Genomic DNA, 13,023 nt, shown 5'->3' on the forward strand with positions numbered 1-13,023 from the left:
ATTGGTTTATTCACATGCCCATGAGAGCACAAAGGCAGAGTTCACCAGTCACTCCTCCTTTGTGGAGTGTGTGGCAGTCTAGCTGATGAATTTTACTGCCCTCCATCCACTGAACTAAGCATTAAATCCCACCAAATAACATGACAGACCTCTCACCAGGTAAGCATCTCCATCACAGAAATGGAAGCACAATTTTGTGGTGCTCTATAATGGGCCATGACGACTACATCACAACAAAAAAAAAAAAAAAGGAATCCAAAGGGGTTTGGAAGCACAAGCTTCTTCTGCAGAGACCTTCTGCAGTGATTGTCACAGTGTGAGTGTCACATTTAGGCAGGACAAGACTCAGGCACTGGCAGGGACACGTAGAGTGAGGGCAAGTGCACTTGCCATGGAAGCCTGGTACTGTGTGAAGGGTTGGGCAAAGCTCCCTTTGATTGCAAACTCTAAAAAAGGCACATTTTCACCTGTGACTGTGGATGATGGCCACTGCCTTGTAGAACCACATTATTTAGGGAACACTAAGAGAGGCAGATTGCAAGTTTTACATCAAGAACAGTTTTTCTGCTATGTTGCTTTTCTTATTCATAAAAAGTGTCGGATCCATTCAGAAACATTCTCTTTTTCCTAAAAACAAACATGCTCATTTTTGCTTCTGCAATCTGAGAAAAAACACAAACCAAAATGCCGTCTTAGTAGTATGTCTGTGACTGTAATGCAGCTGTTGGGAGTCAGCTGAACTATATCTCTGGTAGTTTAAACAGCCCCCATGCAGTATAAATTAGACATTGTACTCCTGTGATGCTTTGGTCAGGATCAGGTAGGATATTAGCTTTTTCTGATGACAACAAAAGATATTTTTACCTCTTTGAATTTAATATTTTATGGTAAACAAGAACAGAGGGAATTTGATTATCTAGATCTTGGTCTTGACTGCAAGAAGCTGGGAGTGTCTCCTTGGTCAAGCATTTAACTTTTCCATGCAAAAGTTCCTGTGTTTTGACCTCAAAGTACTGAAGTCCAACTGTGAAAATCTGTTTACCCTTCTTGGGTGAAATCCTTGGTGTACATAGAAACAAAACTAAACGAAACAAGCAAAAGAAAACCCCAAATCACCCTGACTTTTATTAGAAATTTTGTATTTCAGAAACTGCTAACCCAGCCAGGTGCAGGGGCACTACTTTAATTCTCTTGCACTGCGGGCTGGAAAGCCCAGGGAGTACTGCCACTTTTGAGAAGCAGATGTGGTTTTCATCATTCATGAATGATCATTTTGGCCCACGCTTGGAGGAACATTTGTGGACCCAGAGGGGACCATGTCCATCACCACCGAGCAGAAGAGAGGGTTATTGCAGCAGAGGGCCCTTCATAGCAGTAAAACCAGCCAGGAAGATTATATGCAATTCCATGCAGAATCTCCCTAGGCTGGAATAAAATTTGAAGTAATCTATGTAATGTGGTTCTGCACCTCACACTACCAGCAATATTTTGCATTATTAGAAATTGCTCTTCCAAAAGCATTAGGCTATTTTCAGACCTGGCCAAAATCAGGACCATAAGGCTGCAGATTCATAATGATTATTGTTAGTGTCAGGAAGGATGGGAATTGCTTTTTCTGCCTTCTCCCCTATGCTGGGATGTAAGCATGTGCCCAAGTGGGTGGGTGGCTGGCTGCCTAAATTCATGGGCTGATGAGCAGCTGTATAATCTTCTCTGAGAGTCTCACCAGAGAAGCCTCTCGGGCTTCTCCTGGAGAAGAGGAAAGAGCCATTAGCTGAGACAGCAAAGCATCATCATCCCACCCAGCTGGGTAAAGCACCAACTCCGGCCAGAGCAAGCACCTGGAGGGTGGGAAGACAATTCTTGCCCTGGAAAGGCAGGGCACCATTCTCTTAATCAACTCCAGTGATTTGTCTCCGGAACATGAAAAAAATGAGCCATGCTGGCTTCTACAATCTTTTACAAAGATTGTTTAGTTTCCATGGATCTTGTACTGTTTTCATTGCTCTTTGGTCATAAATTCCCTTGCTTTTAAAATAAATATTACCAAGTTAATTTTAACAACTTTTCATTTATTTTACAACCATTATTTTCTGACATGTTTTACATGTTTGAAAAGCAAAAATGTTACTAGCTTTTCTTTTCAGCAAATAATATGGGAGCAGACAACAGACCTCAATCAATGTAATAATTCTTTAAAGAATGTAAATTAATTCGAAGGAGGTGGGAGAGGACACATGTCTCTGTAACACGCATTTTAAAATGTTTCTGCATTTGCATTTGTTTTTAATGGCGTTTACGCCCTCTAGTGTCAGGAAAGCCTATCACAGAGAGGGGTTTTTTTCATTCTGACAGTTTTTTTCTTTTTATGTATCTGTCAGTATCAGCCTAGACTATCTGAGCTTTGTGAAAATGCAAATCTCGGATTTATTCCCACTACATATATCCTACAATTTCATATTGTAGGTATAGAGGTCACCTGGGGGGTTTCGACCAAAAGTGAGATATTCCATGTATTAATTTCTGGTGTAACATACACAAAAATATTGCTAAATTACAATTTCTGATGTTCACTATTTTAACCTCCACAATACACTTATTTTTCACTTGGAAAAAAAAAATTATTTCTGTGTCCACACAAAGAAACAGAAGTTAAAAAAGCAGCATTGTCCCTCTCATTTGTTAAGATCATTAAAGACAATACCTTCTCTGCTCACATCAAGAAAAAATGGCCAAAAATATGATTTATTTCAGTTATATTTAAGACCTTTGACTTATGAAATATTGCAACTTAGAGCCATCAAAAACTGGTTTTCTTTAGATTCAGGAATAAGATGAATAGCTGATGATGCCACAAATACAGCCTGTGTTGCCTGAGATTTCTTGAATTATGGGTATGCGACACTGGAAATATTCCACTCACCAGTCAGGAAAGCAGTATTGCCTTGGCAAGTCAATGTCCATGGGTAGGCTCTGACACAGCAATGCTGAGATTACAGATAGACCCTTTGTAAACCCAAATACATTCATGTTTCCCAAGCTCCTGCAACAGCTCAGTTTTCCGTGTGTGATTCGAGCTGCATTTTGTGCCCCCCAATCTGTCATGCAAAGCGCTACATCAGGCCCGTTTTACTCACATCAATACTCTGAAAGATCCAGTATTTGCAAAATGAAGGAATCCACTGGTTTGCTGTCTTGTCATGCAGTAAAGAGTCAACTGTGCAAAATTAGTCTGTCACCTGTTGAATACAAACAACTGAGACAAACATACATGCCTTTAAATCTACCCATCCCATCCATCCATCTCTCCCTGTGTGATGTCATTTAGTGAACAGATACCTGTGGACTGAAAGCAATAGCACATGTCTGGCCTGTCTGGACTACATCTAGTGAAACCTTGGCATTAGCTTGGTCATGTTGTTTCTGACTTATGATTTGATAAAACTTGATTGACAGATCTAGTTTGCCATAGCCTTTTTCCTTCCCTTTTTGGCTACTGAAGTAGAATGCACCTGACTGATATCTGGGATCAGTATGGTATCTCTTTTTCTTCACTCATCCAGTACATTAAATAGTGGGATGACACTTTTGACATTACAAAATTAGACTGTCAGTACAAATCATAAATGCCCAAAGACTGGCTTGAGCTTTGGCCACAATAATAGACATACATGGAACAGACTATATGCAAAGCTAAGAAAAGACTGCAACTAGGAAAAAAAGCAAATAAAGGAGAATGTGCTTGCAGTTCCAGCCTGAAGAGCAGTGAGACAAGCAGAATAGCACTAGATAAAACCTTGAAATAGTTCCCTTTTGAAAAGGGTGTCTGTGAAAATTGCTTAATAAGATTCCACATTTGTTGTATCTCTATGACTGAAGAAATCAGATTTTCTGCAGAATGTAGAATTTATTTAAGAGATCAAGTATAATTTTTCCTCTTTGAAATAAAAGCACCACAAAGCTTCCCTTCCATCTCAAAATGTAGTTACATTCTTTTTTAGTTTAGACTTTCCAAGGAATAAAGCAATTGTAGCTGGGGTAAAGGAAGGAATTTTCCCTTAATTTTTTGTTATCCACTTCCACTGGTGGTGTTCAGTGATATATGAGGTATAACTAAAGGTAATGTTTAATGCAGGATGCGGAACTTCATTAACGATTCTGATCATGCCTACAGTAGACTAAAATCTGTATCACTGTCCCAGAGGAGAGCAAGGCCAACTAGGGTAAATGAAGCAAAAACTCTGTTTTGTCACAAAAGTAAGTAAATATGTTTCTCACCCTGTGCAGAAAGGCTAATTTCTTTGAAGTAATTTTTTCTGACCATAATTTTATTTAAACATCTCCAACACAATGGTCAGCAACAGGAGAAAAACTAATTATGTAAGAACTATTAATGATGTGAAAGATATTATTAACACTGAACAATAGACAAGCAACATTACCTTTGGAAAATGTCACATTATTAAACTTATGCAAGCTGAAATAGAAAAATAACCAAAAGCAAGTTATTTTAAAATAAACAGTATATCCATCTGCCTGTAATTTTCTCTGGAAGGTGAGAAAATCATTGAAAAATACCTTCATGTGTCAAAAAATCCTGATTTTTTTATTTCACTCTGTAACACTGACATATTGTGAAAAGCCATCTGCTTATGTCAGTGGGTAAGTCCACACATAAACATTGAAATGCTAGAGATAGATCAGCTAATGGTTCCTGTCATAACTCCTTAAGCTTCAGTCTGAACTTGATTCATGTAATTACACTGTCACATTATAAACAGGATGAACTATATCCCTGAGCAACTTCAAACCAAATTAATTAGAGCCAGGAATGCCTTCTGTCCACAGCAGCCATCAGTGACAATGTGAGCTTATGGACGTTCAGCAATTTAACATGTCAAGTGATAAGCATTTAAATATTTAGGAAGGTTTAGAAATCTCATTTAAGAGATCTATTTTAAGAGATCTAGCACTGGGGCATGTGTAAATTTTGCATTTCAAAATCTGGTTGTGTCAGGCATGTGTAAATATATATTGCCTTTTACATAGCTTTCTGTTGATACAGTTTGATTCAATATAAGAAAATACTTGGATTGTATCAGTAAGAATGAAGTAAAACAGTAATGAATACTGTAAAGCAGAAAGGATTATCAGTGATTTGATCCTAGGACTTCTCCCCAGAGCTCAGCACCCTGGCCCCATGCCCACTGCTTTTCCTATCATTCTGCCTGAAAAAAAAATGGGGTTAGCTAGGTGTTGGGGATCCCATTTGTCAAAGAGACCTTGAAAGGTCATTTATTCACTTCCTTGCCCCAAAGGAAAGAACAGCTGGGCATGCATCAGTCCTGACAGTTGATAGTCAGCTGTGGCTTTAGGAAGAGATAAGCATCAGGAATGGTTATGTTATGAGGTGCAAATGTTGATGTGAAAGAAAGCATGACTCTCTAGTATTTTTGCAGTTTTATATATCTTATAATTAAGACCAGCTATATTACTAATTTAAAAGATGAATTCCATTAAATTATGTATTTTTTATCCAATCCTACATGTCACAAAATGAGAAGCTAATGGCATTCAAATTCTGAGTGTATGGGGTTTATTGGCAGAAATATTAATGTATTTTTTTCCTGTGAATATTTTACACTTGGGTATGCTTGGTAAAGCAACTAAACATTTATTTTACACAATATAATCTATGTCAATAGTCTAAGACTTGGTCATCTATATTACATCTGCTATATTACAACTTATTTGAATATTTATGTTACACACTTTCCTCTTATCTTACAAAATGCAAACCATTCATCTTCACCTACAAGGCCATACATAACCTCCTTTTGATGTGAGCCGAGCTCTCATTGCTAGAAGGCATCCTCCAGCCTCGTACAGATTCTCTATCATCTGTTGTCCTCACCCTTTTATCCTGTCCTTCTTGTTATTAGGTGCAAAATTTGGACCATATGACCTGAAGACTCTCCCCTTCTTCTCTATTATTTTTCCAGTTCCTGCCAAACAGATTTTGCTTTCCAGACAGTATTTCCCAAACACTGCACCTCCTGCAGTTTTATTTCTTAACTTATCTTGTGTTAACAGCTTATTAATTCTTTGTAATAGGGAATGTGCTGTCTCCATGCCCACAAACATACTAAACTCACAAGCTACAATCAATGTTTAATAATAACTTAAAATCCAGTAAAGTTAAAAAACAAATGGTACTTGAAAGTAATTTATCTCTTTATTAAACTCCGTATTATGTAATTACATACTTGTGCCCTACAGAATATGGCAAAATGCAAAGAGCTGATGTCTGTTAATAAGCTGGCACTGGAGTGCCTTTATATACTTCACTAGCACTATGTTCTTTCTTGCTGGACAAAGCAATATCCAATATCATAAAGAAAGGTGGTAGCTCTAGTAATTCTGAGCACTGACAGGATTTGCAGTTAGAATTTGTTTGGTCGCTTGCTTGTAGCTTAGGTTTTTCATGTTTGCTTTCACCTAGACCATAGAAGGGACCTCTGGAGCTCAGCTGCTCCAGCTTCTCATGTCAACAACAAGAAGTTTGGGTCAGCCATACTTCTGTCTAGCCAAGTGTTGAAAATCTCCAAGGATAGAAAGTTCATGATCTGAGCAACCTGTTGCAAAAATCTGTCACCCTCCTAAATGAAATTACTATGTCAGCTTAAGTGAGACAACAGATTATTCAGTTTAGCATCTAATTTACCAAGTGATCTCTCTAGGATCTTGTCAATGGAAAGTGATGAGTTCTTCCAGCAAGCAGAGTAAGGACTGAATTTCAACACTGACTTTTTATTCTTAGCAAAGTCATTCTATCTCCATTGCAATAGAGGCAGCCTGAAAAGACTACAGCAGGTAAAACATGTGATTTACCTGCTCATAGTTTGACAGACAGGAGACCCAAAACTAGCTTCAAATTACAATTGTGTGTGCAACAACAGTGGACTTGCTGTATATGTATGCATATGTGCATAAAGTAATAGTTATATGAAGCAAGTATTATTTGCATGAGAATTAAAATCTATTGTGTGATTAATTCATCATGAAGTTCAATAATTAGAAGAGCTTTTGTCTGTACTAAGCATTTTGTTTTCTTTAACCCAGGTATGGTGACATGGTGCCAAAGACAATAGCTGGCAAGATTTTTGGTTCAATATGCTCCCTGAGTGGGGTCTTGGTCATTGCTCTGCCAGTTCCTGTAATTGTCTCCAACTTCAGCCGTATATACCACCAGAATCAACGAGCAGACAAGCGCAGGGCACAAAAGGTGAGCTTCTCATTTTTCCCCCATATGTTGTTGAGCAACAGATAAGATATGACTTTCTATATTCTGTGTGTCTTTACAGTGAGTATTTCTTAGCAAGAGGACAACTTTATGTATGTGCTACATGCCTAGCCCATGTCCTAGATGCAAATGGCGTATTATTTTTAGTGAGGAAAAAAAACCAAACAACACAAACCAAAATTGGATCATTAATCTTTTCTGTCAAAATGTACAGACCTATTATTGTGGTAATTCATCCTACTTGTTAAACTAGATCTAGTCTTTTCAGGCAATAGCTGCAGTCCCACCAACTGAAGATTCTTCTGTTTTTTCAGGCAGACTTTGTTTCTACCACAGTCTTCTGAGGAAAAAAAATAAAGAGTCCCAAACATAATAATGGTTTCTAATGTCTATGCTAAGAGCTTGCTTCACTAATCTAGGTTCAGTTTAAGTCCCCAGTTCAGCCTCTGAGAGAATCTGCTTGTTGGGGAACTTGTCTCCTCAGCTCTACTTTGCTTAAAAGGCTTCAGATAAACAGCTCAATCAGGAAAAAAGTCTCTTTTTCCAGCTTTCTTGATTTCCTGAGTCTCTCCCTAAAATATCCACTAGACCTACAAGAAGACTGTTTCCCTCACAGGCCCATATGGTCAGGAGCCAGGAAGAAGTATTTACCAGGGGTGATGCAGCCAAGCCTAGACAGTCACCTTCATCTCCACATCACTGCCAGCGCACGAGTTCTGATCCCCTTCTCCCAACCCTGTGATGCCAGACAGCTCAGAAAAACTCTGTTGTCACCTGAAGCCCTGGTGTGGGAGCCAAGACACCTTACTTTCTACTCCTCTGCAGATGGCAGTCAGAAGGCTTTGGATGCCACATAGATTGCGTGATTGCCAAGGCTGAGGTGTCACCACTTGGGCTTTTTGTGTTCCCATGGTTTCTCTTCAGAGGTATGACTCTCCAGTGATCCAGGGAGAGCAGGACCGTTGCTGGCAGAAGTGTGCAGGCAGACTGTGGCTGGGGACTGCACATATAAACCAGGGAACACAGGCAGCTGCAAGCTGCACCTGCTTAATATCAACAACAGCACCAGGTTTAAATATACAAAATGTTTGTGTGTTTCTTTCTGGTCACCTTTTTGAGTGATTTCTTCATTAAAAAGGAAAAAAAAAGAAGTTAAATAAATGTGTGTAGTGATACCATTCTCAGCATACCTTAAAATCAGGAGAAACAGAGGTACATGTCCAAGAAAGTCATTGGCCCAGGCTGAAGATACAGCACCCTTTAATGGCCACATCTTGGCAAAATGGCTATAAAAGAAACCAGGTATATCACAGGAATGTCATACCTTTCTAGAAACTTGATTTAAAATATAGGCTGCTTATCTATCTACTAAATCCACCCATCCTTTAGCATGCTATTTTGTCCCACAACCAAGTTCCAGCTGTCCATTCCTCTCTTCCACAGCTGGGACATCATATCATTTCTACACTACATTTTTTTTTCATCAAGAACTTTTCCACTTCTGTTTGTTTGTATAATGGTAGCAGAGAAACAACTGTGCACCTCAGCCAGGACACTCAGTGCTCCTTACTGTGCCTCTGAGCATGGTGCCAGTCATGCTGCTTGATCCCAGCAATCAATGTGCCTTTCTGGGCATTCACAATAGCTGCAGACACAACCAGTCTTACTTCAGATAGGAACTGTCTCCTAATGCATGCTACAAAACAGAGTTTTCCATGCCTGCTTTACATTTGTGTCACGGTTTAACTCTGGCCAGCAGCCAACCACCACACAGCTGCTCGATCACTGCCCCACCAGCAGGATCAGGGAGAGAACTGGAAGGTTAAAAACAGCCCCATTCTAGCTACTGTGAGAAAAATTAACTCTACACCATCCAAAACCAGCACAATTTGTCAGTGAAAAAGAGATGGACACAGGAAAATACCTTGCAAAAATTAGATTGGTAGACTGGTTGCTATTCCCCATAATCTCTTAAATGAATAGAAACTGCTTGAGTTAATAACTGACTTTTTCTCCTTGCAAAATAGTGGGCTCTTTGTATGTTTCAAACAGGGACATGAAGTGATGAATGGCAATCCTGCCAAGAGATTTTTGCTCTGCTCCCCAGTACAATGCCAACAGTAAGGATGAGAGATCTCCTCTGTGTTTATGCCCTTCTTGCTTTGGAGAAAATGGCTTTGAGGTCTGATTAACTTAGCACCGGATGTGTGTTGAATTGATATCTCCTGTTGCAAAGCTAATCTCTCTCAATCTAAAATGACTGAGATGTTGAACTGAATATTGCTTTGCTGGACTTGAAAAAAAAATCAACAAAAGGCACGTCATGGATACTGTATAGTCCATATTTTGCTATGAAATATAGCCTTGCCTTTCACAGGGGGTTTCTACTGCTTTGTAAAAGAATATTCAAGCAAAAAGGTCACTTTATTGAAGTTTGAAATTCCTTCTTCACCCAGTAGAATAGAGGCTTTACACCATTTTCTAAAATAATGTTTCCCTAGGCCTCAAATTTATTTCTGTTCTCTAAGGCTGAGGAACATAAGCTTGAAAGAAGGTGCTGTTTCATGGAGTGCAGCACAAGCCTCTGCAGGCAGTGGTACCTCCCACTGCCTACAACAGCTTTCATCAGCTTGAGACAGTTGTATGTTTGAACTGAATATATATCATACAATATTGTATGATATATTGTTATCATACAATATATTTATGATAACATACATATTCTGTATGTTATCAGTATCTCATACAGAAGTTTAATCAAGGTAGGCTTCAGAAATGGCAAAACATTTGGGCTGGAAGGAAACTCGAGAAAGTTCTTCGCTAAAGAGTTGAAATGTAGTTTGAGGAGCACTGGCAATTTTCAGCAGACAAATTTTGTCGCTTATATTAGGATTGTTCAAGAACCACATGACCATCAGTATATGCATTTACTGACTTCTGCAGTTATTCAAGATTAGACAATTCCACTTGTTTCTTTTTGGCAAAAAGATGCTGCACATTAATGCTTGGGAGAAGATGGAAGAGAGAAATCTATTTATATACCATTGCATTTTGAATGCATTTTAAAGGAAGCTCTTGCTTACATTGTTATAATTACCATGAAATCCCACTTTGTAATACAGCCAATTTTGGCAGGAGAGGCCAGCTTTCTGCTGCAGTACAGGGAGCTTCTTGCAATCAAGAAGCTGTTTTTAAACAAAAAAAGAGTGGAAAACAAAACAAAAACAAAATCATCTGTTTATCAGAATGTTGTATTCTATCAGATAATAAGGTCCAAGGATCTGACCTACCCTGACAATAAATGAATAAATAATCCAAAATAGAAATTGGAATTCAGGGCAGAACTAATTATGCCCTGTAGTCTTACTGTGCCTTCTTCTCAAGCAGATTTATCACTAGTGAGACAGTTTGGAAGAATACTATTTGTGGAGCTTTTCTCAGCTAGAGACAACTTCAAGAGGCCAAGTTATTTTGGTTGCCCATCAGTGCCTGCAGGTGGTAAAGCTAATGACAGGTGTGTTGTAACTAGTCATGTACAAAAGCAATGAAAGGAGGGGAAAGGAAAAAGGAAAGGAAAGAATGGAAAAGGAAAAAAGAAAGATTTAGGCAAGCTTGGGTACCATTTCCTGTTCTGTATTTGATAGGGAGCAAGGGCTATGATTTGGCAGGACCCTCACAGTGCCATGTTCACTGGGATGACTACGAGCCCAGGGAAGAGATAGGAGGAGGCACAGCTGCCTTCTTGGAACAAGTGTCTGGCAGCTTGGACACAAAGGTCCATCCCAGCATACTGCAGCAGCAATTATGATTATAACATCCTTACCATAAATGAAGCATCGCTTGCTAGATGCTTCTCAGTTTTCCATGCATCTGTTTTTCTACATCTTTGGAAAGCAACAGCCTTGTGTCCTCTTAGCCAGCAAGTGCCTAAGTGCAGGTACTTCTGCCCAGTATTGTTCATTATCTGATAAACAAAGGAGCCTTAATTTTAGTTGCTTAAGCACTTTCTCCCTAGAGTGACCTTGCATGGTGCCTCAGCAGAACACCCAAACAACCTTCATCAGCTCCAGAACTTGACTTCAGACATGAAATTCAACCTGAATCTTCCATTTGAGTGCAGTCTTTGACCTACACAAAGAAAAATATATCCTGAAGATTGGCTTTGCTTTATTATTTATTGATTGTACATGATGCATTTATCTGTCAAGTTATGAAGAATTAGTTACTAGCTAATTATAAATGGCTCCAGGATAAACTCCAATAACTGCTTAACAGCACCTGGCAGTCTGGAATTGAATGTTTGCAACAGGGAACCCTGCTAGCCATTTTGACTTCTCTATATGAGATAGGCTGTTAATCTCAGGGGGGGTTGCAGAAACATAACTAACAGCTTATCCAAGATTTTTGAATTTAGCAAAAAAAACCCCTAGAACTCGTGTTTACTGAACAATAATTTGAATAGATTGTGAAAGTAAGGTATGACCCAAGAAATATATGAACCTTATTTAATTCCACATCTATTAATGTACAAAGTAAACAACATTTTCTTCTTTATTATGTACCGATGTCCTGTAAATTATGTCAGATAATATGAAGTCAATTATTTGCAATTACTGAAAATTAGAAAATCAGAGCATGAAATGTGGGCCTGATTTTTCACTTAAAAACAAACACACAGGATGGATTTATGAAAGACCACACAACAAAACAATTCTATAAAAAACAATGTAATTGATTTTTTTGATAATTTTGGCCCTTGCTCTATGAGCCACAGTGTTTTGGTTTAGCCCAGGCAGGCAGTCAAACACCACCCTGCTGCTCGATCTCTCCTCCCCAGAGGGATGGGGTGAAAATCAGAAGGATAAAAGTGAAAAAAATTGTGGGTGGAATAAAGACAGTCTAATCTTTTTCAAAAGGAAGGGAAAGAAACCAGCAGAAAGGGGTGAGGGGGAGCAAATCCAAGGAAAAAAAGCGATGCAAAAGGAAACAATTGCTCAGCACCAAGCCAGTTCCAGAGCAAGGGCAGCCCCTGCCAGTCTCCACCACCATCCACTTTTATTGCTTAGCATGTTGCCATATGGGATGCAATATCCCTCTGGTCATCTGGGGTCAGCTGTCCTGTCAATATCTCCCCCTCAACTCCCTGTCCATCCCCAGCCTCTTCAGCTGGACAGCTGAGGAGCAGAAAAGGCCTTGGCTCTGTACAAGCACTGCACAGCAGTAACTAAAACATCCCTGAATTATCAACACTGTTTTCAGCACAAACCCAAAGCACAGCCCCATACCAGCTACTGTGAAGAAAACCAACTCTGTGCTAACATTTTAAAATTCCTGTGAAGGAATTTCAATATTTTAAATGTACAAAATCATTAAAAAATAATAACCATAAGGTAAGTAATTAGTAACTTTTGAGTTTTTCTAGTAAGACATTCATATAGTCTGGAGAGCAGCAGGAAACAACAGGAGCTATCTAAGTACTAAATTACCTAGGCTACCCCAGGCTTCTTGTATAGCAAGTTGAAGAGAATCTTGCCAAAAATGATTCCCAGTACTTCAGTAAGCCCTGCCCTAAAATGTTCCTGATAAAATCTCTCTCCTAAAATAGCTGGACAGCTGAAGGCATCTGAATGTTAAAAGCTGGATGTTGTATATACCCCATAGTGTTACACTGAGTACTACTTAAAACCTTGTGAAAATAAATTTATATTTCTAAAATTGAC

General features: G+C 38.9%; 1 protein-coding gene and 1 long non-coding RNA gene across 3 annotated transcripts in view; one reads left to right on the forward strand and one right to left on the reverse strand.

Annotated features, from left to right (window-relative positions):
• Nucleotides 1-13,023, reverse strand: part of LOC127474598 (uncharacterized) — a 702,069-nt gene that overhangs the window by 551,961 nt on the left and 137,085 nt on the right. The window lies entirely within an intron of this gene.
• KCND2 (potassium voltage-gated channel subfamily D member 2) overlaps nucleotides 1-13,023 on the forward strand; it is a 270,977-nt gene that overhangs the window by 242,019 nt on the left and 15,935 nt on the right. For both annotated transcript variants that reach the window (XM_051795503.1, XM_051795502.1), the window contains exon 3: nucleotides 7,123-7,285. In XM_051795503.1, coding sequence (XP_051651463.1) covers nucleotides 7,123-7,285 — 163 coding nt within the window. The remainder of the gene's footprint in view (nucleotides 1-7,122; nucleotides 7,286-13,023) is intronic.

The sequence above is a fragment of the Manacus candei genome, unplaced genomic scaffold (genome assembly GCF_025592945.1).
Source record: "Manacus candei isolate 608988 ecotype Guabito, Panama unplaced genomic scaffold, ASM2559294v1 h1tg000043l, whole genome shotgun sequence".
In the NCBI taxonomy this organism is placed as follows: domain Eukaryota; kingdom Metazoa; phylum Chordata; class Aves; order Passeriformes; family Pipridae; genus Manacus; species Manacus candei.